The 26,063-nt window shown below is 42.4% G+C and overlaps 2 protein-coding genes across 8 annotated transcripts in view; one reads left to right on the forward strand and one right to left on the reverse strand.

The window, feature by feature from the left end:
- adck1 (aarF domain containing kinase 1) overlaps nt 1-17,351 on the reverse strand; it is a 669,842-nt gene extending 652,491 nt beyond the window's left edge. For 6 of the 7 annotated variants that reach the window (XM_059961627.1, XM_059961621.1, XM_059961634.1 and 3 more), the window contains exon 1: nt 17,013-17,140. The gene's annotated coding sequence lies outside the window, so the exon portion shown is untranslated. Of the gene's footprint in view, nt 1-17,012; nt 17,141-17,293 lie in introns of those variants that run through there. The other variant, XM_059961611.1, reaches the window with a different exon arrangement.
- Nucleotides 17,352-17,786: 435 nt separating this feature from the next.
- snw1 (SNW domain containing 1) overlaps nt 17,787-26,063 on the forward strand; it is a 30,020-nt gene continuing 21,743 nt past the window's right edge. Inside the window, exons 1-2 of the mRNA XM_059961649.1 lie at nt 17,787-17,893; nt 23,845-23,998. Coding sequence (XP_059817632.1) covers nt 17,880-17,893; nt 23,845-23,998 — 168 coding nt within the window. The 5' untranslated portion in view covers nt 17,787-17,879. The remainder of the gene's footprint in view (nt 17,894-23,844; nt 23,999-26,063) is intronic.

Here is a 26,063-nt window from a genome sequence, read left to right on the forward strand (position 1 = left end):
TACAGCTTTGAAGTGCAAGGAACAAGATGGATTTCAAACTGACACAACAAGCCTCAAGAAGAAGCATAATGAATGGATGGTAGCAGCAAGGAAACCTTATCAAGTCAGGGATGGGTTAAGGTTACTAAAGGAGACCGAAAAAAACTGTTTGCTCTGACAGGAAGGATTAGCCCAGAACGATTTAAAAACGAGACTGGGCTTTTTTTTTCAAAATGGCATCAGGAAGTACTTGTATGCACAAAATAATCTGGAACTCCCTTCTCTCCATCCTACCCCCAAACAAAAAAAACTTTGTTAGTCTGAAATATAGATTGATAGGTTGAGAGTTATGGAACCAGCTATGCACCTGCTTTTATCTAACCAAAAGACCATAAGATACAGGAGCAGACAGAATTTGGCAATTCAGCCATTCTGCTATTCCATCATGGCTAATTTATTATCCCTCTCAACCACATTCTCCCACCTTCTCCCCATTAACTTTTAACACCCTTATTAATCAAGAACTCACCAACTTCCACTTAAAATATACCCAATCACCTTCACAGCCATCTGTGGCAATAAATTCTGCAGATTCACCACCCTCTGGCTAAAGAAAATCCTCCTTACCTTTGTTCTAAAGGGGCATCTTTCTATTCTGAGTCTGTCCCCTCTAGTCGTAGACCAGTAATGGAACTAATTCAGGAAGGTGAATGGCTAAACTTTGTACATACATTCCTAATCTATCACCCCAGTTCCCAATGATGTCTGTAAGAAGTTTATACATTCTCATGACCACTTGAATATTGTGCAGATTCACCGGTTTCCTCCCACATTCTGAAAAAAAAAACATATGGTTTAGGGTTAGTAAGTCGTGGGCATTCCACGTTAGCACTGGCGACGCTTGCGGACTGCCCCCAGCACTTCCTTGCACCGTTGCTCATTGACGCAAATGACGCATTTCACTGTCTGCTTCAATCTTCTGATGCACATATGACAAATAAAGCTAATTTTTAGATTTTTAAATATTTTGAAACCGACAACAGCCCCCAAGTTGAACTGCAGAATAGGAGGATCACTTATCTGTAAATCTTCAGCATGGTGGAAAGGAGAGCCCAATGCTTGGATTTGTCAAGAGTGACATTGAACACAGAATTGGATCAGAAAATGAGACTTCATTTGAACATCACTTCCTATAGGAACTATTCACTGCCCGGTACTTATCAATCTTTGAGGCCCCATTCTTAATGATAATTCATAAGGGCAGGAGGAATAGCTCTAAGGCCAGGATTCTCTTTACTGTCACTTGGAAATAATTCAGGAAATAATTACATTCAACGCCAGTGTCACGCTGCATTGAGTAATATTAATTCAGCGCAGTCTCACATGCACACACACAGATACAGTAGATGGTGCTGAGATAAATGGCTTCTGAACTGGCTTATATGCAGTGGGTGTTTAACACGATGCAGAACGCCCTCTGTGTGACCTGCAGGTCACGAGCTGCTGTTCTTGACAGACTATGGTCCTGGAATATGCCTTAATGTGTGAAGAAACGGCATTTTGCACTTGCCTTCAGCACCTCGGCACCTCCCACAAGGACCAGCTGTTTTCAGCTAAAGAAAAACCTAATCATATTGCTATTTCAAGGCAGCTGCATATTCCCAGGATATACCAAAAATTCAAGATCGCCCCTCCCCACACAAAAAAGCACTGTGGATGTTTATGCACTGCATTTGTAGTAAAGCAAGACCACAATACACCAATGTTGTAGCTGAATGGCTTTAAGTTATCCCATGCACAATTATTTTCCCCCCCATCAGTAAGCATGGCTAAAAATCTGCATTGATCATCATTTAGAAATACGAGGGGTGATTGATAAGTTTGTGGCCTACAGTAGAAGGAGTCAATTTTAGAAAACATAGCACATTTATTTTTCAACATAGTCCCCTCCTACATTTACAAACTTAGTCCAGTGGTTGTGCAGCATACAGATCTTGGACCTCCAGAAAGTGTCCACAGCAGGGGTGATTGATAAGTTTGCGGCCTAAGGTAGAAGGAGCTGTTGTTCCATGCACACGCAGGTCAGCTCTTTGAGTGATTATGCAGAGAGTTAACTCACCTCCTTCTACCTTAGGCTACAAACTTATCAATCACCCCGATGAGTAATTAACTTCAGACTCTCTGCATAATCACTCAAAGAGTTGACCTGCATGTGCATGTAACAAGAGCTGTATAACTCATCTCCTTCTACCTTAGGCCACAAACTTATCAATCACCCATGCTGCGGACACTTTCTGGTGGTCCAAGATCCGTATGCTCAACGACCGCTGGACTAAGTGTGTAAATGTAGGAGGGGACTATGTTGAAAAATAAATGTGCTATGTTTTCTAAAATTGACTCCTACCTTAGGCCAGAAACTTATCAATCAACCCTCATACAGCGTGGAACAAGCCGTTCTGGCCCAACAAGCCACACAGCCCAGCAACTCCCCTACTTCACCCTAGCCTGATCGCACGTCAGCTGACAACGATGACCAACTAACCTACCGACCAGTTACGTCTTTGGAACGCGAGAGCACCAGAGCAAACCCAGGCATTCACAGGGAGGGCGTATGGACAATGGGAGAATTGAACTCCAAAGCCCTGAACTGTAATAGTGTCATGCTAACTACTACGCTGTCATGGCACCCACAGGGAGTGCTGGGTGCCTGCAATGTGATGCCTGGTGTGTGGTGATGGAGGCAAATACACCGGGGGCATTCAGGAAGCTTTCAGACGGGCACATTGGAATTGGAAAGGTGTGTGAACCAAAGAGATTAGTTGGACATCTGATTACTGATTTATTTGGTTCATAACAGAGTGAGCTGCAGTGTTCCAAGTTCTATGATTTGTGAACATTAGATTATCCTCATCTGACCACTCCACTAGTTCTGACATACAGTGAAGACTAAACAAAACCAAGAAACTCATCATCTGTTGCTCACACATCATTTGTCACACAGCACTAATGGCATGATTTTGCCATTTAGATTCATTTTATGACTTCAATGGAACTAACTACAGAAGCAAAGTACGATGCACTGTGCGACTATTTAGCATTGCACTGGGAATGAATTTCTAGTCAAAAGTACTTCTGAAATTTGGAATGAAAGTACGGTATTTGTAAAGTGGCTACAAAACTACTAGGTTGTAAAGTTTCCATCTGTTGCAGTAATATCCTTTAGAATAGGAAATCAGGCTTCCTTCTCCACTGACTTATAGCGTTGGCTCTTAAACTCCTCTCGTAGCCATCAGGTCACACAATTCAAACAGCAGTTAGCAACACCCACATCCTTAAGTTGAATAACTGAAACAATGGAAAGCTAGAAGTGGTGGCGGTCCAATGATGTTTAGGAGGCTTGATATGTCACCAAAGACTAACAAATTTATACAGATGCATTGTGGAGAGCATTATAACTGGTTGCATCATCATCTGGCATGGAGGGGCCTCTGCCCAGGGTTTTAAAAAACCTGGACAGGGTTGCAAACTCGGCTAGCTCCATCAAGGGCGACAGCCCCTCCAGCACTGAGGACACCTTCAAAAGGCAATGCTTCAAAAAGGTGTCTTCCATCATTAAGGACCCCAATCAACTAGAACGTGCTCACTTCTTATTTCTGTCAGAGAGGAGGTACAGGACCCTGAAGACACACACAATGTTTTTCCCTCCGGTAAGATGGCAGTGCAATCTGTCGCTACGGTTTCCACAGGGTCAACAAAAGGTGCTACAGTTGTATTTAAACATAATTCCAACGACCGCAAAATCCTGCTGAATATTAAAAACGTAAAGGACTCCAAGTCCACCCCATCAATATGTTGCTCACTGGCAGGGAAAATGAAGGAGTTGCGCAACGGGCTGCCATCTAAGTCGAAGGAGACATACATTGTAAGAGCAAATAACTGTCTTGGTCATAGAAACATAGAAAACCTACAGCACAATACATGCCCTTCGGCCCACAAGGCTGTGCCAAACATTTCCTTACTTTGCCCAGAGTTACCCATAGCCCTCTATTTCTCTAAGCTCCATGTACTTATCCAGGAGTCTCTTAAAAGACCCTATCGTATCTGCCTCCACCAACGTTGCCAGCATCCCATTCCACGCACTCACCACTCTCCGATTAAAAAACTTACCCCTGACATCTACTCTGTACCTACTTCCAAGCACCTTAAGACTGTTCCCTCTCATGCTAGCCATTTTAAAACTATGCCCTCTGGTGCCAGCCATCTTAAGACTGTTCCCTCTCATGCTAGCCATTTAAAAACTGATGCACCATCAATAACTCTCGGAGACGTGAGGCAAGATATAGGTTTTTATTGGCTGGAAGAAAGAACAAGCAGCAAGTGACCACCACACTACATCCTGGAGACTGAGGCCGGGGGTGTGTCTCCAATCGCCTTTATACCGGGGTCTGTGGGAGGAGCCACAAGAGCAGTCAGCAGGAGGGGGGGGGGGCGTGTCCAGTCAGGTATATGTAGTTCACCACAAAAAACTATGCCCTCTGGTGCACGCCATAAGTTGTTCTTCTTGTGATCACAAGAACCTTTTGGACGGTATTAACGTGGTGTGCCTCAAGTTCGATTCACTGATTTATTGTCAGAGAGCAAGGGCAGATGTGGGAGAGCTGCATGGCCTAAGTATCAAGTCACCATGTCACCTGTTTACAGCCGCCAGGAGACATTGGATTTGGTACGCTCCACCAGAGATAGTGTGGCATGATGTCCAGGCTGCGGTTGGTGCTGACCCCCTCCCCCCCCACCACAAGATTTCACACGCAAGCAGTATTGTGGTCGATTTCAGATTTCAGCAGTATTCAGTTTGACTTGGCCTTAAACCACAGTATTGCCTGTTTACAGCTCCTCCAAAGTTCAATGTCCATTTAGGAATCGGATCGCAAAGGGGAAGAAGCTGTTCCTGAATCACTCCGTGTGTGGCTTTAGGCTTCTATACTTCCTACCTGACGTGAGAAAAGGGCATGCCCTGGGTGCTGGAGGTCCTTAATAATGGACACTGCCTTTTTGAGACACCACTCCCTGAAGATGTCCTGGGTACTTTGTAAGCTGGTACCCAAGACAGAGCTGACTAGATTTACAACCTTCTGCAGCTTCCTTGGGTCCTGTGCAGTAGCCCCTCCATACCAGACAGTGATGCAGCCTGTCAGAATACTCTCCATGGTATAACTATAGAAGTTCTGAGTGTACTTGTTGACATGCCAAAACTCTTCAAACTCCTAATAAAGTATAGCCACTGTCTTGTCTTCTTTATAACTACATCAGTATGTTGGGACCAGGTTAGATCCTCAGAGATCTTGACATCCAGGAACTTGAAACTGCTCACTCTCTTCACTTCTGATCCCTCTACGAGGATTGGTATGTGTTCCTTCATCTTACCCTTCCTGAAGTCCACAATCAGCTCTTTCATCTTACTGATGTTGAGTGCCAGGTTGTTGCTGCAGCACCATTACACTAGTTGGCATATCTTACTTCTGTATGCTCTCATATCACCACCTGAGATTCTACCAAGAGTGGTTGTATCGTCAGGAATTTTATAGATGGTATTTGAGCTATGCCTAGCCACACAGTCATGTGTATACAGAGAGTAGAGCAGTAGGCTAAGCACACACCCCTGAGGTGCGCCAGTGTTGATCGTCAGTGAGGAGGATATGTTATCACCAATCCACACAGACCGCGGTCTTCCAGTTAGGAAGTCGAGGATCCAATTGCAGAGGGAGGTACAGAGGCCCAGATTCTGCAACTTCTCAATCAGGATTGTGAGAATGATGGTATTAAATGCTGAGTTGCAATCAATGAACAGCATCCTGACGTAGGTGTTTGTGTTGTCTAGGTAGTCTAAAGCCGTGTGGAGAGCCATTGAGATTGCATCTGCCGTTGACCTATTGTGGCAATTGGCAAATTGCAATGGGTCCAGGTCCTTGCTGAGGAAGTTCAGTCCAGTCAAAACCAATCTCTCCAAGCATTTCATCACTGTCGATGCGAGTGCCACCAGGCGATAGTCATTAAGACAGCCCACATTATTTTTCTTAGGCACTGGTATAATTGTTGCTTTTTTGAAACAAGTGGTAACTTCTGCCTGTAGCAATGGGAGGTTGAAAATGTCCTTGAATACTCCCAATAGTTCGTTGGCACAGGTTTTCAGAGCCTTACCAGGTACTCCATCGGGACCTTCTGTCTTTTGAGGGTTCACTCTCTTTAAAGACAGTCTAACATTGGCCTCTGAGATGGAAATCATAGGGTCCTCAAGTGCAGCAGGGATCTTCACAGCTGTAGTTGTGTTCTCCCTTTCAAAGTGTACATAGAAGGTCCCAGGATGCATCCTATGCAGTCAAGAAAGCTCACCAACTCCTCTACTTTCTGAGGAGGCTGAAGAGAACTGCAGATTGCACTACCACAGATGCACAGTAAAGTGTACCCTAAGTTGTATCATTGTTATGGAAACTGCACTACAGTAGATTCTACAATGGGTAGTCAAAACTTCATAATGCATCACTGGCACCAACCTAACAACCATTGAGTACATATATTTAGAAAGGTGCCAGAAAAGGGCTAGGAACATAGTGAAAGATTCCTACACACCCTGATCATGGACTGTTGGCCCAACTCCCATCAGAGAGGAGGCTACATAGCATCCATGCCATGACAACCAGACTCAAAAACATTTACTTTCCCCAAGCAATAAGGCTGATTAACACTTCCACCCACTAGCTCTGCCATTAATTTATTATTTCCCATCAGTCATCTTATATACAGCATAGTGTCACTTTATGGGCATAAAATTACTTATATAAGCTATCTTGTGTATTTATATTTTTGTGTGTTTTTTCATTTTTATTGTTTCTCTTCTTTTGTGGGGGGGTTTTCTGTGTTGCATCAGATCTATGAGATATCAGAGCAGAATTGGGCCATTTAGCCCAACGAGTACATTCCGCCATTCAATCATGGCTGATCCTTTCTCCCCTCCCCCCCCCCCCCCCCCCCAAGCCGGAGTAGCAATTCTTTTGTTCTCATAGAAAACCTACAGCACAATACAGGCCCTTTGGCCCACAATGCTGTGCCGTACATGTCCTTGCTTTAGAAATTACCTCAGGTTACCCATAGCTCTCTAGTTTTCTAAGCCCCTCTCACTCATCCCACTCACCCTTCAAACCCACCAGGATCCATTTCTCGCTTCTTTCAAACCCACTGGAATATTTCCCATTCCCTTCAAACCCACCAGGACCCAGACTCCTGCTCCTTTTAAACCCCCGATAAGAACAAGATGACAGGAGTGTCAGGGTTAAAAGGATAGGGAGGGGCAAGGGAGGGGTTTGAACAGGAAGTGACATTTAATCTGAAGGACTGCGAGCGATTTGAGGCATCACATTTTAAGAAAGCTATATTGATGTTGAAGGAAACTGTCTATTTCTCAGAATGATACCTTGACTATAAAGGTAATCTACTTACTCACATAATACTAGAGGTGCAGGGGAAAACAGAAGTAGCAGGAACAGGAGTAAACCTGCTCTACCATACATCGAGATGATGGCTGTTAGACAATGGTGTAGAATTGTTATTTTTCTTGTAGCTTAACTCCTCTATGCTTACTTGAATTATTATTTATAGTAGATTCTGGTTAATGGGGCCATTGGTTAATTGGGGCAGCTGCTTATTTAGGACAACTCTAAAAGAACAAAAACCAATTCAGAAAATAGTAGGCTTCCTTTCATTTATTTGGGACACTGCTGCTTAATTGGGAAAGGAGATTGTTAGCTGATTTATTTTCCCTCTCATCACTATTCTCCTGCCTTCTTCCCAGAACCTTTGACCTTTAATTAGAACCTATCAACACTGCTTTAAATATATCCAAAGATTTGGCATCCACAACTGTCAGTGCAATGAATTCTACAGATTTACCACCCTTTAGAATGGGAATATTCAGAGAATAAAATGGGACATGTTTGGCTTATTGTAAGAATGGTTAGCACAGATTTAGTGGGCAGAAGTAACTGCCTCTCTCTGTGACTTTGAGACTAGATCCTTGTGCCTGCCCGTAAGAATGGGGAGAACTACAATTTTACACTTGTTCTCATCAGTGCAAACATTGTCAGAGTCTGGTGACTCTTTGGGGAAAAATTGGGTGCTTAACTAATACAGTGTTCTGTAAAAGTCATAAGCACATAGATATAGCTGGATTGCCCAAGAACTTTCCACAGTACTGTAGTCATTTTGTCTATTGCACTGTACTGCTGCTGCAAAACAAAACAAATTACATGACATGTGAGAGTGATGATAAACCTGATTCTGATGTGGGTCTCTACTGTGGACAAAGATTGGGAAGGGGGCAGGGAGAGGAGAATCATGGTTGGAAAAGGGGAAGGGAGAGGGGAGGGAGTGGGAAGCACCAGTGAGACATTCTGTAATGATCAATAAACCAGTTGTTTGGAATCAAATGACCTTGCCTGGAGTCCCAGGGCTGAGTGTGCCTGCACCCCCACCACCCAACTCTCCGGGCACTCCTTCTCTCCCACCTGTCCCACACCCCTCCTGCAGTGCTCCACCCTGCCGTTCCCAACATCCTTTGTGCTTAAGACTTTTGCACAGTACCATAATTATACCTCAGTTAACACAGAGAAGTCTACGAATCTAAAGTTGTAATCCTATGTTTCAATATCCAACAATGTCAATTCATTCTCTTGATTAGGTTATTCCTGAATAATCACTTCAGCCTATTATACTCGTCGGAGGGATTAACACATGTATTCGCAATGTCCTTTGTAACACTTATCTCTCCAAACCATACAGATGACATACCATTAAACCATACACACAAACTAATCTAAGATCAACTCTATTTCATTTGCCTATTCATTCCACCCACAGTAACGCTGCTGTGAATTTATACACACCAAGGGCTTCAACTTTCCAACTTGCCATACAACTGTGGTTGACTCTTAACAGCCTCATTTCAGAGTGGGACTTGAACACGAAATGTCAGTACTGGCAGTAACATCTACAACTACACAAAGCAAAAATGCTGCTATAGAGCAAGTATGATCAAGATCAAGTTGTTAAGTCGAAGGACAACTCCAACGTAACATCCCAACTCCTATACTCAGTATTCTGATTCATGAAAGCCAATATGCCCATAGCTCTCTTTAAAGCCATATCTATTTGTGACGCCACTTTCAAGGAGATCATGGGGTATATTTAAAGCAGAGGTTGATAGATTGTTGATTAGTAAGGGTGTGTGGTGAACTACATATACCTGTCTGGACACGCCCCCTGCTGACTGCTCCTGTGGCCCCTCCCACTGACTGTGGCTTCTCCCACAGACCCCGGTACAAAGGCGTTTGAGGCCTGAGCCCGGCCCTCAGTCTCCAGGATGTAGTATGGTGGTCAACTACTGCTTGTTCTTTCTTCAGTCAATAAAAGCCGATATCTCGCCTCACATCTCAGAGAGTTATTGATGGTGCATCAGGGTGCAAAAGGTTATTGGGAGAGGCAGGAGAATGGGGTTGAGAAGGATAATTAAATCTGCTTAGAAAGAAGGGCAGAGCCAACTTGATGGGCCCAATAGGCCAAATTCTGCTCCTATGACCTTATATACAAGCTATTGATCCAAGCAGCCTCATCTGTGGATAATGAGCAACATGCAGAGAAGTGAGAGGTGTTGCACTTTGGGAGGACAAACCGGGGTAGACTTACACAGTGAACAGTACAGCACTGAAGAGTGCGGTAGAACTGGGAAAGAGATCTGGGAATACAGATTCATAACTCCTTCGAAGCGGCATAATGGGTAGGTAGGGTCATAAAAAGAGCTTTTAGCACATTGGTCTTCAACATGTAATGGTCTGGGTTAATCAGGCCCAAAAGAACCAAAACCAATCTGAGATGTGGTAATAACTGTACAAGCACAACAAAGTAATTTAAGCCTAATTTATTACCGTAAAATAAAAAGCACAAATCAACCACACAATATAATACATAGAAAGTTACAAAGATGCCACAAAGTTTTCAAGGCACATGATTTGTAGTCTCCACTTGATTGTTGCTGTCATCAGGGGCTTGATTATCATTGTTATTGGGGGAATTTCGAATTCCAACTCATAAAATTATCCTGAGTCCCAGTCTAGGTGAAGTCCCAAGCATAGAGCCACACATGGGGATAGACCGGGGGTCGGCAACCTGCGGCTCCCGAGCCATTTGTGGCTCTTTCACCTCTGTGCTGCGGCTCCCTGTGGCTTTGGGAAATAATTGGTCAGTATTTAATTAAAATGTATTTTATGTTAGTTTGTTAGCTTTTGAAATGTAATTATGGTGATCTTGTACAACCTAAGTGTAGCGACACATTTCCTGCCACATCATAAAACGGCTCACAATTAGCCAGCATTCCGGCTAAGGGAGATAGCCTACGGGGGTTTGTGAGTACGCGTCTTTTGCAGCATCTGCGTCCATGGGGGCTGGGTTGAGGGAAGCTGAAAAGCAAGGCTGTTTAGTTCGAATAAAGCTATCTTTGACTGCAGTTTACTGACACCGCTACAACGTGTTTTTATCGCTGGCTGTCCAGACGGAAGGTGCTGAAACGCTTTGTCGCGTGTCTGGAAGAAGTGAAAACTTTCCTGGGCAGCAAAGGGCTCACCTTTCCTGAGCTGGAACAGCCAGAGTGGCTGGAAAAGCTACACTTCATGGTAGACATGACAGCGCACCTGAACACGCTGAACACAGCTCTTCAGGGGAAAGGACGTACAGCCCTGCACATGTTGGAGGATGTTTTGGCATTCGAGCGCAAGTTGACAGTGCTTGCCAGAGATTTACAGAAAGGCACTTTGTCTCACTTCCCCAATTTGAGAGAGTTCAAACAAGGTCACGACATGATAATTTCGGAGTATTTACATTCTGCAATCATCGCAATGCAAACATCGTTTGGGAAACGCTTCTGTGAGTTCAGAGAGGAAAAAAACACATTATCCTTCCCGGTCACTCCCTTAAGCATCGATCCTTCCCTACTGAATACGACTGCATTGGCAGGTGTGAGTCAACCTGATCTTGAGATGGAACTGGCCGACATAGCCGACAAAGACATATGGGTGTCCAAGTTTAGACGCTTGACAGCAGACCTTGAAGATGTTGCCCGTCAGAAGGCCGTTCTTGCTCAGAAACACAAATGGAGTGATATTGAAAACCTCACAGATGACAGCTTGCGATCCTGTGTAAAGATGAAGGTGACATCATACAGCCCTGATGTGCAGACGCTGTGCGCTGAGGTCCAGGAGCAGAAATCCCATTAACCAAGTATGATAAATATTTTAATTGCCTATTATTTTACTCATATTCATATTTTTTCATTGTTCAGTGAAATAGTCCTTTCATTTTTCAGGATGACAGCTGGCTGACGTTATTTTTGGTTTGCTGCTGGCGGAAAATTTAAGTTCGGCGTTTTTCATAAATACAAGAAGGACTCAAATAGACATTGAATATTTTACTTAAAAGTAACTTTCAACCCAACGTCTTTTTTTCGGAGTTCAAAATGTTTTTGTTGCATGCAGAAATGTAATTTCGTTTTCTCTGCAGGAGTTCATCAATTTCATAAATGCAACACATTATAGTTTGTTTATACATAGCATAAAGGCAAAAAAAACGTTGTATGCAGTGTTATTTCATTTTAAATGTCAAACGGGTTTTGCGGCTCCCAGTGTTTTCTTTTCTGTGGGAAACGGGTCCAAGTGGCTCTTTCAGTGGTAAAGGTTGCTGACCCCTGGGATAGACAAACTCATTGATCTTCTGTTCTCATGCCACCATTTCAGCATGGTTTCTTTGGGAGTTCCACAAGCATCGAGAGATGCACAGAGACAGATATACTCATTGATCTTTTGTTCTCATGCCACTGGTGCCTGAGGCCGAGGAAGACTCCAGCCTCAATCAGCAAACGTCAAACAAACCTACAGTATTTAACTTGCACAGACACACTGACACCTTTACATGCCACCAGCTCACGAAGAGTTAATGTGTCATTTGGAGCTGTTCAGACTTTCATCCAATATTTTACAAAATTTAGTACATGACTACACATCTTCATAAATCAGAGTACAAGAGTTGGGATCCGGAAGAAAAATGCTGGCTTACAAGTTCCAAAGAAGAGTTTACAAGTTTTAATAAGAAATCAGTTAATTTTTTTTAAGCTATATAATGATTTCAGTTAAAGGTACAAGAGCAGAAAATACTGCTATTACTCAGCAGATCAGGCAGAATCTGTGGAGAGAGAAAAATAGAGATAACATTTCAACTTGATGTCCACTTAGAAAGATAATTCACCTGAAATGTTATCGTTATTTCTCTTTTCACGGGTGCTACCTGACCTACTAAGAATTTGCACTATTCTCAGTTTCATTTCAGACTTCTAGCATGTAGAGGGTTTCGATATTAATTAGCCATATGATACATCTTCCAAGGCCCTTTGCATTCCAGCCTCTTGCTAACCAAACACACATATTAAACAAAGATTAAATAATAAGACCACAAGTCACAGGAGCAGAATTAAGCCAGTTGGCTAACGGAGTCTGCTCTGCCATTCGATCTTGGCTGATTTATTATCCCACTCAACCCCATTCTCCTGACTCCTCCTGTAACCTTTGACACCATTACTAATCAAGGACCTATCAACCTCTATTTTAAATATTCCCAATGACTTGCACTCCACAACCGTCTGCGGCAATGTTAGAAGTTGAAGCCTCTTAATAGAAGGATGTCTCTTTGGAAAAATGATGGGGAGGAATTTCTTTAGCCAGAGTGGTGAATCGGATGAATTCATTGCCTCAGATGGTTGCGGAGGCCAAGTCATTGGATATATTTAAAGCAGAGGTTGACAGGTTCTTAATTGGTAAGAGTGTTGAAGGTTATGGGGAGAAGGCAGGACAACGGGGTTAAAGGAAACAATAAATGCAAGGCAAGGTTCGCCAGTGGCCAACAGAAAAATCCTGTTGACATCTTATGAGACGACTAGATACACTCATTCTTTTAAAGATACATCTTCTCCTGAACTGCGATCGATTGCAGCCTGAACTTCTACTGTAAGTTCAGTTCAGTTCAAGTTTAGTTAATTGTCATTTAGAAACCACAAATGCAATGCAGCTAAAAAATGAGACAACGTTCTCCAGAATGATATCACAAAAGCACACGACAAAAGAGACTACACCAGAAAATCCACATGACGTTTGGTAATCCCCAAATCCAGAGTCCAAAGAGGCTGCTGTATATTAATATCGCACTACCATCTTAGCACGTTCCCCAGAAAGGAGCTCCAAATCCACCAGACAAAACAAGACTACCCAGACACACCAAGTCAGGAGACCAACTCTACCACCCAACAAACCAAAAACTAAAGCTACAAGACCTACACAAAACCACATAGTTACAACAGTGCAGACAATACCATTATTGATTAAAAAAAAAAGTCCATGGGCACAGTAAAAATAGTCCAAAGATGTTAAAAGACTATAAGTTCAAAAGAAACCACCACACAGTTTCCACAAGTCCTCAGGGTCACGATAGACTCGTCATCCCACGCAGGCGGCAGAAGGGAATACCCCTGCTATGGACTTCCATGGTGCCGGACTCAGCCTCACAGATGCAGCACACAATGAAAGCTCCGTCAGACCCAGCCTCACAGATGCAGCACACAGTGAAAGCGCCCTGAGCACAGTGGACTCCAAGTCCATCGAACCTCCGAGCCTCCAACCATCCCCTCCAGCACAGCCTCTCTGAACACCATCCTCTGCCAAGCACACTACCAAAACCCTGCCAACAGCCACCGGCAATGCAACCCCGAGGACTGGGTGCCTGTCCCTCGCAGCAGAGACCCGGACCTCACAACAGCAGCAGCAACGAAGAAGCTCTTCCTGGAGATTTCCAGATGTTCCTCCATGCTCCCACGTCTGTTTTTCATCAGATTAGGATCGTGCACAGCACCCCGCTTAACAAATAACAGATATCAGCTCCGCAGTGGCCACTGCAAACTGCGTTACGCAGCCATCTTGGTCATCATTAAGGATGTATTTCTAAATGATCTGGTGCTTTCCTAGGATCTCCTAGGGGATTCAGCGATATTGAGAGTGGAGTGTGCAGGGGCAGATGTCGATCCGTAATGGCGGAACGCAAACCCGTGGTCAGACTCCATGCCAATTAAAGCATCGAACAAGAGTAAAATCAACAAGGTCAAGGACAGAAAACGAATGGATGTTCCACAGCATCTACTTGCATTTGACTGGTTTCCTTGTAATAGCTGCCAGCAGATATGCAAAAGTCTTAGGTCCCATGCTGCAAGGTTCAATTGCCTAGGTGACTCATGGATGTGAACTCAAGTGTGGGGAACTATGCCGTTTGATATTTAATGTCCTCGGTGCCGAATGCTCCCCTCATTCTGTCCTGTCTCCTTTTCTCCTCACCATCTACACCTCGGACTTCAACTACAACACAGAGTCTTGCCATCTTCAGAAGTTTTCTGATGACTCTACCACAGTTGGATGCATCAGTAAGGGAGATGAGGCTGTGTACAGGACTACGGGGGGGTAACTTGGTCACATGGTGTGAGCAGAATCATCTGCAGCTTAATGTGAAAAAGACTAAGGAGCTGGTGGTGGACCTGAGGAGGGCTAAGGCACCGGTGACCCTGTTTCCATCCAAGGGGTCAGTGTGGACATGGTGGAGGATTACAAATACCTGGGGATACGAATTGACAATAAACTGGACTGGTTAAAGAACACTGAGGCTGTCTAAAAGAAGGGTCAGAGCCGTCTCTATTTCCTGCAGAGACTGAGGTCCTTTAACATCCGTTGGACAATACTGAGGATGTTCAACGGGTTTGTGGTGGCCAGTGCTGTCATGTTTGCTGTTGTGTGCTGGGGCAGCAGACACCAACAGAATCAACAAACTCATTCAAAAGGCCAGTGTTGTTGTGGGGGTGGAACTGGACTCTCTGATGGTGGTGTCTGAAAGGAGAATGCTGTCCAAGTTGCATGCCATCTTGGACAATGACTCCCATCCACTCCATAATGTACTGGTTAGGCACAGGAGTACATTCAGCCAGAGACTCGTTCCACCGAGATGCAACACTGAGTGTTATAGGAAGTCATTCCTGCCTGTGGCATTCAAACTTCACAACTCCTCCCTCAGAGTGTCAGACACCCTGAGCCAATAGGTTGGTCCTGGACTAATTTCCACTTGGCATTATTTACTTACTATTATTTAATTATTTATGGTTTTATATTGCTATATTTCTACACTATTCTTGGTTGGTGCGACTGTAACGAAACCCAATTTCCCTCGGGATCAATAAAGTATGTCTGTCTGTGTCTGTCATTCTGGGGCCAAGGTGCATAACATATATTCAAAATATCAAGAAAAAAAAAACCAGGCATCGTTACTCAAGAAAGCACATGTACAGGCCAAGTCTCTGAACGACATTCAAATGGTTGGTACAGCCCCCTGCAATCCACTAGAGGGCAGCACTGAACTGAGCACAGCCAAGCTACCCCACCTCTGGTGCCTTCTTTCCTGGACTGCAGCAGCAGGCAAGCCCGCAGCTTCTGGCCTAATCCTAGCATTTCTACATATTGCGTAAGAAAATTGTCCTAGACATATTTATCAAATTTCACTGCATCCAAGCCCTAAGCACAACGGCAGGCCCAGTCAATTAAAGTTTATTTTTATTGATACATACATACAGTATGTATACAGCCAAGCGAAACAATGTTCCTCCGGACCAAGGTGAACAAAGCAGTACACATGGCTACACACAACACAGAGCGAAATATTCCCACAAATAAACAAAAGTAAAATTAAAACATGGAATTTGGTAAAGAATTATATTAGGGAAGTTAAAAATCATCTATTACAATCCCATTGTACTTGCCGGCATTTAGAAGATGGAGGTGGGGGGAATCTTACTGAAAACATTAGGCTCTTGAACAAAAGGGGACATCTGCACTCATTCTATTTCAAATGTTCCCACAACTGATGGTCTCACTTTAAAGACTCTTTATCTTGTTATTTCATACTCATTATTTATTGCTATTTATTTATATTTGCACGTGCAGAGTTTGTTGTTCATTGATCCTGTTTACAGTTACTGGTCTATAGACCTGCTATGTATGACTGCAGGAAAAAGAATCTCTAGGTTGTACATGGTGACAGGTATGTACTCTGGTAATAAATTTTACTTTGACTTTGAAAATTGAAAGGCCTAGAGAGTGAATGTGGAAAGGATGTTTCCAAAAGTGGGTGAGTCCAGAGGGCATAACCACAGAATACAAGGATGTCCCTGTAGAACAGAGAGAGAAGCCATAGGATGGTGAATCTGGGGAATTTTATTGCCACAGACATCTGTGGAGGCCAAGTCAAAGAAGATGTTGATAGGTTACAGGAAGGTTATGCAAGGGTGTCAAAGGAAAAGGCATGAAGACAGGGTTGAGAGGGATAATAGATTGTCCATGATGAAGCAGCAAAACACACTCAATGGGATGAATGGCCTAATTAGGCTCTTACAGATATCTTACAGATATCTGCAGTGTCCCTGCATACTTGCTCCCTGAATTCCCACTGACTATTTGGAGTCTATAGTACATCCATCAAAGTGAAACACCTGCTTCTTATTTCTTAGTTCCCGTTATAGGCTCACTGGAAAATCCCTCGGGAATATCCTCTCCAAAAGGTTAAACTTGACAAATACTTCTGCAAAACACAGAAGTTTGCCTGAAAGACTATAGTCATTGGTGAGGGAATTGAGCTAGTGACATCGATCAAAAGAAAAGCATTTCATTCTCCTTACACGAGCAGTTCAAGGCAAAGATTCCACCTGTTAATATTATGCTGGGTGTTTGAAAAGTAAGTTATTTGTAAACCTACCATGTAAATCTGGAGCAGTACTTATGCAACCAACGCCGCATGTTTATGCAACCTGTTTGATTATGCAACTTGCAGTAAACCCATTCTCATGCTGAGTAGCTCACCTTAAAGTACATTTTCCCATCCGTATAGTTTTTAATATTAAGCAACATTTTCTATTCTAGCTTCTTTGAATTGATATGTTCGCTTGACATTGACTTTCCCTCCTTCACGTTATCGAAACTTGTCATTCAGATACCTTCCAACAGTGTGCACTTTTGGTTGGGGTCATCTCTCAGTCAACGGATAAACAGGAGCAGTATCTCAACCAAAAACGACCAGTCCGATACCATTGTGAACGGGTGCTGAACCCTGCACTAACGGTATCTTTCATCCCAACTCTTACCGGCTACTGGCAACAGACAGCTTCACCCTCCGACAACCGGGAAGCCCTGACCCGTGACCTCCTGCCTGTCGCGCAAAGTTCATGGGAATTGTAGTCAATAAACTCCATCCGCCCAGTCTTTTTAAGCAGGAAACAGTTGGAAGGAAACTACAACATTCTAAAAACACCACTGTTTTCTCATTTGACTTAATACACTGAATGCGCATTACTCAATGCAGAAGGTAGGTCTTTCTATGGGAAAGAAATGCCCATTATTTCGTATATTAAAAGAAAAGTAATTTGGAGAACTACAACTCCCATGAGGCTTTAATCTATTGACGTATTTCAGCATGCGAGGGACAACCAAGGGGCGGGTCGAACCTGCTGTCAGTCATGTATACGTCAACTGAGCTATCTTGGTCACTGTCCAATGCAGGGCCGCTGCGAAGGGCGCCAAAGCAAATTGCATGTCGATACACCTTACCACATCATGACGCAAGCATGATCAAAGTTGTCGCACCGCGGTGACGCCCCGTTTGGTCGCCTCTCAGCCCCTGCGGCGTGACGTCAGACGTAAATCGTCAGCGGCAGCAACAACCAGGAGAAAATGGCGCTGACAAGGTTGGTTGTGCTTTATATTCCTGTAATAATCGGCTGCCTGGTTATAGTTCCTGCTACCTGCGAGCTCCGAGTTCCCGCTGGCGTAAATAAACGCGAGTTGGTGCGAACTGTATGTCATCCCTGGAATTGTTCGGTTTTGTTGGCACCTCCTTACATGGGAGGCCTGTCGGAGCCCGGCCTTTGCTGCTGGTGCTCCAACTGAACTGTGGGCTGAGAGACGGGAGCAACACCGCTGGCAGATAGGTTTTAGACCCCATGCATGTTCCTACGTCAGTTTGTATTAAAATATAGTAGGGACTGAAGGTTTAGGTATTAATCTCAGTTAGTGTTTCTTTCTGCTTATTTTTAATATTGTCCAAGTTACTTGTTTTGTTTTCGTTGGTTCTCTAACTCTGATCTGTATCCGACCATTTTAATACTTAGTTGCACATAAAATTTATTGGTAATGTGCTAATGGGGAAGGTGTGTAGCATCTGTCACCGCGTAATCATTGCCATGGTTTCATCCAGTACCTGAAATAGGAAATGTTATTCTCTTTAAAAATAAAGTAATGGATAAAATCGTAGTACTCTGAGCAATACTGAGAAGGCCTAATTTCAAGAAGTTGGTAGAGGAATGATGGACCTAATCCCTCGTTCTGAGTTGCTTGAATCAAATTGGTTTATTATTGTTACACTTACAGACGTGCTGTGTAATACTTGTGTACCATCCATATAGATAAATTTACAACTTTGCGATGAAGTAGTACGGGGTACAATAACAATGTCAAATAAAGTGCTAGTGATAGAGAATGCAGTGCAGGTAGACAATAAGGTGCAAGGCCATAAATATAGAAGGCCGAACATGCTTCTAGGCCTTCTTTTAATTATCATTTGGGAGAAGGAAGAAGAGATAATATTCAGGGAGGGTGGGCACTTTGATTATGCTGGCAGATTTAAGGAGGAGGTAAAATGTGTAGACCTAATCTCTGAAGGGGAAGCTGATTTTTTTTAGTGATATACAAGCAGAACCAGGTCATTTGGTCCATGTAGTCTGCACTGCAATCTCATCGTGGCTGATTTATTACTCTCTCTGCCCCAATCTCCCACTTTCTCCCTGTATCCCTTCATGCCCTAATTAATCAAGAATCTATCGACCTCTGCCTTAAATATACCCAATGACTTGGCCTCCACAGCCACCCGTGGCAATGAATTACAGATTCACCACTCTCTGGCTAAAGAAATTCCTCCTCATCTCCATTATGAAGGATGACCCACCCACAGTACAAGTGAAGTCTCACCAGTGCCTTAGAAAGCCTGAACATTACATCCTTGGATATGCTTAGCTTTGTTGCAATGTAGAAATGAATTAATATGTAGAAATAAATTGTTGTGTAGCATGAAGGAATGTTGTGCAAAGTGCATCTCAAATGAATATTCTTTGAGTGAAACACGACTAAAACAAGGATGCAATGGTTGTGTTTTAGTTGGTCTTTGTATCATGTTATGTTTCTGTAAGTACTTGGAGTTTTATGAATTAAGGACTAACTAGATGGAAAGATTTTATGTGGAGCCACTTAGGATAAAGAAATAATGATGTTGATCTTTGAGATGTTAGTGTAGTTATAGCTCCTCTGCCAATGCTATTACAACAATCTTAAAGACTTGGCATATACCTTTTAATTTATTCAATCTAATCTATATTTTAATATGTTTATATTAATCTAAGACAGAAGTATCATGGAGCCTGTCCATCAAGAACCTATTTCTTCCAACCCTAGACCAATTCCACTTTACAATCCCCACACTCCCATCAGTTCATTCCCATCATCTGCATGCGGAGGCATTGTCAATGGCTAATTAACCTACCAACTTGTACCCCCTTGCACATCCACTCTATTTATGTCTTTCAATATTCGATAGCTTCACTCAGAAAGGAACAGAATTGGTCTTAAACTTCAGTTGCTCCTTGGCATCTACGTTAGGAAATATTTCACATTTCTTCTGTTCTTATATGAATAGTGCTTCTTGATTTAGTTCCTGAATGACTTTGGTTCAAATTTTATGATTATAGCTCACATTAAGATGACAAGGTTGTCAGAGGCCCTCAGAACTCAAAGTGGAGGGGTGTCAGTTTTCAAAGTAAGACCCAAACTGTCACATGGTCTCCTTTTCAACAGATGCTATTGACTGTGTGAGTTATCACAACACTTCAGTTTTGCTTTTAGATTGCGATGTGCATTAATTCAGAAAACTGCCTTGAATGCACTCTGGATGTTAACTTACTATCTTTCAATTTGAAATACTCAGCAGGTCTGGCAGTATCAGAGAAGTGAAATGTTTCAGATTGTTCTGAGCAATGGTCATCAATTGGACACTTAATGTTTCTCTAATCTGTATGTTTCCAGCAGTTTTCATTTCCTTGATGTTTTTTACAGGTATCAATCTATACAACTATTGTTGTATTTTGTTAAGTCTCTCTATCTTTGACTTCTGTGGTTGCTGTGTTTGTTTAAAACTTCTTTCATAGGGTGTTGGCATAGCATTTCTTATTCAAGCTCACCTGCACCTGAGTGAAATGATGGGCTTTTTTAAGAGTGTGGGTTGAGTTACTTAAAGGCCAACATGCAAAAAGATCACAATTTATCTTCCTTATAGGATGGAATCAGAGACTATTACTAACACTTCATTCCATTTTTATATAATTACATAATTACATTCCCAGTTGCCATCATGCAATTCAGACTTATTATAAAATCTGTAACTCAGGCCTCTGGTTTACTAGTTAGCCATTGTGCTACTGTTGCCATGGGCATCAATTCCACATCTTGGCACTTTTCTTCACCCTCCCCCCCCCCCCCCCCCAAAGTTTCCTCACTGAAGGATGTACCCGTTGTATTTCAGTCACCCAGCTCTGTTCTCTATTTGAGCCTTGTGCATCAACCAAAACTCTGTAGCCCACGGTCATCAGAGGACAAATGTCCTCAACAGAAAAAACTGGATGTAGCATACACAAAATGCTGGAGGAACTCAGCAGGTCAGGTAAAATTCTATAGAAGTGAATAAACAGTCAACGTTTTGGACCAAGACCTTTCTTCAAGCCTTAGAAAAGAACTTAAGACTCAAAGGAACTAGATGGTTATGATATCCACATTTTCTGTTATGTCAATGCAAAGTTACATCACTAACTTTGAGGATAATAGGTTAGACATGATACTTGATGTTCTTTTTACAAAATCTTAAGTGTTTTTTTTTGTCCTCTCAAGTCAGCTATAGCAGGTCAGCATGTCTCTGTCAACGCTTACTAATTTTTATTGATGCACCATAGAAAGCATTCTGTCTGGATGCATAACAGGTTGGTATGGCAACTGCTCTGCATGTGACTGCAGGGAACTGCGGTTATGGACACAGCTCAGTGCTTCACAGGAACTAGCCTTCCTTCTCTGGACTCTCTGTATACATAGTTCTCACCTCAGTAAATCAAAGACCCCATCCACCTCAGTCATTTTCTCTTCACTGCTCTCCCATAGGCAGAAAATACAAAAGACTGAAAGTGTGTGCAGGTTCCCCCGCTATTCGAAGGTAGAGCGGTAGAGCCAGAATGTTGTAAAGTGAAGAAGCAATTGCCATTTATTTACATGTAGAAAAATTTGTGAGCGTTCGCAGACCCAAAAAAAACCTGCCAAATAACACATGAAACCTAAAATAACAGTAACATATAGTAAAAGCAGGAATGATCTGATAAATACACAGCCTATATAAAGTAGGAGTACTTCTCTAATGCAACTCTGTCCACCGTAGCGAAAATCTCACGCAAGCGCTCTCGGCAGAAAGTCTCGGCGCAAGCGCTCTTGGCAGAAACACAGTGCAAGCACTCTTTCTAGTAGCCTTTAAGTTATGAAGCTGCCAAATCATACCAAATAACACATAAAAATACACAGCCTATATAAAGTAGAAATAATGTATGTCCAGTGTAGTTTCACTTACTGGAATCAGGAAGACAGCGAGCACACTGATGATGGTGTGTTAGTTTGAGTCGTCTGAGGTTGGGGCAGTGGGAGGTAGAGGAGACTAGAGTGTCATCTTATCGCCGTCTGTTTCCATCAGGGCAGGCAGGTCACCTTCTTTTATGTCTGCCTGCCTCAATGTCAAAGGTCGAGTTTCATCATCTGCAGTGGCTGATGTGGAAGGCTTGAATAACGACAGTTTGCTTGACTGTTTAGACTTGAGCATTTTTCTATCATATCGTTCTTTGTAAGCACTCAAACCATCCTTCAAATATGCCCTAAACCTACGTACCCTTGCAAAACTAAAGTCATACTTTTCTGCAATCAATGCAGTGTTGTCAGTCGCAGCGAAATCTCATGCAATTGCTTCACGTTCAGTTTCTGAACGACTTTACTTTTGTGCCATTCGCTACTTCGTTCGACTTCAACTGTTATCCTTTCCTCTTCATCAGCTCTTCATCTGTCAGTTCTTGGTCATGGGATGCCAAAACCTCTTCAACATCATCTTCATCAACTTCCACAAACCCTTAGCCAAACTCACTTTATCCTTACTTCGTTCACCACGATCGACGCGTGCTGCCTTTTTTCGTAACAGTGAAAACACCTTCTGTTAGTGAAAACAGGTAACTAATGTAGGCCTTTCGTAACAGCGAGGTGTGGTAAAGCGAACGCTCGAAAAGTGGGGGACACCTGTACTAGCAGACTCAAGGACAGCTTCTATCCCATTGTTATCAGACACCTTGAGCATAATAAGATGGACTCTTGGCTTCATAATCTATCTTATCATGACCTTGCACTTTATTGTTTACTGCACTTTTTCGGTAGCTTTTACGCTTTACTTATTTATGTCTGTCTGTTGAGATACAGTTTGTAATAGGCCATCCCAGCCCTTCAAGTCGGTGTCACCCAGCAACCCCTGATTTGACCCTAGCCTGATCACGTGCAATTTACAATGACCAATTAACCTACCAATTGGTACATTTTTGGGCTGTGGGAGGAAACTAGCACTAAGAGGAAACCCATGTATTCACTGGGAGAACATACAAAACTCCTTACAGACAATGGCAAGAAACCATCTACAGCCATCGATCTGCACTGCGACCATAGCCCTCTATACCTCTACTATCCACATACCTATCCAAACTCATCTTGAATGTTGAAAATTGAGCTCACATGCACCACTTGTGCTGTCAGCTCATTCCACACTCTCATTGCCCTCTGAGTGAAGAAGTTCCCCTCACGTTCCCCTTGCACTTTTCAACTTTCACCCTTTACCCATGGCCTCTAGTTGTCCCACCCAATCTAGTGGTAAAAGTTTGCTTGCATTTACCCCTCATAATTCTGATCTGTATGAACAGTAAGCAAGACAAGCTTTTCACTGTATCTTGGTACACATGACAATAATGGGTCAATACCTGCTGCCTATCTTCATGCCATCGGCAAAATTAGGTGCTTAATACTCTTCCCCCCACGCCCCAGTCAATAATATCAATGGGAAATAATTGAGTGCCAAAGACTGATCCACCGGTTACATTGTTCTGGTCTGAAAAGGACCTTTTATTCTGACTCTTACTTGCATTCTTTAATCCATGTTACTATATTTTCCCCAAATGCTGTAATCTCCTATGTTGTGCTCTAGCATATTTGAAGTGGGACATCCCCAATCAGATGTTTCTTAGTTATATGTAGTATGGTAAAATATGTCTAACTTACTCTGTAAGTTACAGAGTAGTGTAAGTGCTCACAATGCTGTGGCCAGCCTTAATACTCCAAATTTCAAATGAAAATATCAATCTTTCAAGAGATTTCCAAAATTTAAAAAAAATCTGATGACAATGTGATAAATTATTGTTCTGAACAACTTGCTCCACAGTCCAGGTGTTCACAGGGCTGGAACTTTTCTACTGTTATTTGCCTTGCCATATCTATTAGAAATATTAAAAATATTTTTATTTTCATTTTCAAGTTTTCTTCCTGCGCCAACACAGCTGTCCCAGGACCAGCTGGAAGCTGACGAAAAGGCCCGTGCTCAACGAGCCAGACAAACAGCCTTGGTAGCATCCCGCAGAGAACCTCCACCATATGGGCATCGCAAAGGATGGGTTCCTCGTTCCTTGGAGGTACATCTGCAATCTTGTCATGAATACCTATTTTGCTGAACACAACATTGACATATCATGCTTGAACTAAACATTTAGCTGCTGCAGTTAGTAATTTTAATACACTTAAGAATTTCTATCTTTATTGACATCTGTACTTCCAGCATTATTATCCATTGCATAGAGACTGACAGTCTCTCAGTGAATTTCAGGTGCTCAGATTCTCTCTGCCACAACTCATCAGGTGCTGTGTAAGCAAGAACACTAGCTTTATTGTAAATTTTTAATGGACACATTTCCCATTCATATTTTGAGGTTTGGTTCTGCATTAGTGTTACTGATACATAACAAAGTATTGGAAATTAACTTGATTGTCAGTGAAGGTGTTGAGAGACTTGTGAGCTGCTTTTATTTTAGTTGTGGCTTCTACTACCTGCTACTCTGTTTCTACCTTTTATCGAAAGGTGTATTCTTCAGCAGCCAGTGTGGTAAACAGGGGAAAAACTTAAAACTAGGGGTTACTTAATATGTGGAATCAACACAACCATTTGCATTCATCCTGCCTTCAATTCTGCTACACAAGTAAGTTTCTGCCCATTCACAGTGCTTTGCCTGACAAAACATTTGGGCATGGACTAATTAGGGTGCTTAGCAGCATTGCAGTTGGTTTGGCTTTGCCATTGAGAATTAATGTTGTTGATAAAACACTTTTCCAGTCTTATGGGAGCAATTATAAGTCAATGATTGGTGAGTACTAACTCTAAGCAAAAACTTGCTGCTCTTGTTCGTAATTGTAGTTTCTGTGCATCTGACAGCTCAGCCAAATGTTTGCTATTTTGCATTATTCCATAGCAAGGATACCAAGATTAGTGATTTGCAGTTTCACTTGGACTTCTCTGTTTCACTGAAGTTCGGCTTGAGTATCTTGTCATTCTTCACTCTCATAGAACGTGAGCAGAAGTAGATAATTGATTCTTTCAGCTGTCTCCAACTTTCAACAAAATTATGGTTGGTCCAGTATTAGTCTACCTTGCAATTTGTTCCCCCTTGTAGTTCAAATATCTGTTTTTTTGTCTTTTTGCCTTTGGAAGTCTAGGCTAGTGAATTCCAAAGCTGTAAGCCCCAGTAGGGGGTAAATATTAAATATGTGTGAATGTGTGAATAGTGTTTCAGTAAGATCAACTCCCATTCTTCTGAATTTCAGGAGCAAAGTTTGATTCTGTTTGACCTTTCTCCTTTTATAGGTCAAATCTTACATTCCATAAATCAGCCTATTGAACCTTACCTATATTGCCTCAAAATCCTTCCTTAAATATTGAAAGCGAAGCTTCCTTGCAATTGTATTCTGTACCTCTTGTAACAAATGTCAACTTTCCATTAACTTTCCTAAATACTCACTGTACCTCCATACCAGTTTTTGCTTTATGCAACATGAGTCCATATTCCATTGAATGCAATATTTTGTAGTTTTACTCTATTTAAATAATAATTTACTTTTCTATTCTTCCTTCAACCTCATATTTTTCCTACTCTGTATTTTTTTTTCTGCCAAATTCTTCCTTACTTTCAGCACAAAATAGTATCAAGAAGCCTGCTGTCACTGGTTTGAAATTTTTTTTCAATATTTCTTAAGCGTTGTATTCAAAAATGTATGTACAAAAGGCAACGTGTTCTCTGAGTGGACCCTTTCAAAGTTTTGTGCTCCGAAGTGTATATTCATTTTCCAAATCTTCACAGCCAACCTGCAGGAGTCAGTAGAAAAAGATCAGTAAAGTGATGTATAGAGGCTGCATTAGAGGAGCTATCTAAATAAAAACATTCAATTTTAAAATAGCAACTTAAAATGTATAATGGATGGCTGTCTTGCTTAAGATGTTGAATGTGTTTCAAGGCTATGCAAATATCACAGCTGCAGAAAGAGTGAATGTTGTGGAGTGAATGCATATTTAGTGTGGGTGGAAGTCAGAAATTGGAAGAAACCAATCAGTCTTCATTGGGAGTGTTCCCCCTCCCCCAGTAGCAACAGAGACACTGAGAAGCAGATTGGGAGACAGATTTTGGAGAAGTGCAAAGATAATAGTGTTGT

The sequence above is a fragment of the Hypanus sabinus genome, chromosome 2 (assembly GCF_030144855.1).
Source record: "Hypanus sabinus isolate sHypSab1 chromosome 2, sHypSab1.hap1, whole genome shotgun sequence".
NCBI classification, from domain to species: domain Eukaryota; kingdom Metazoa; phylum Chordata; class Chondrichthyes; order Myliobatiformes; family Dasyatidae; genus Hypanus; species Hypanus sabinus.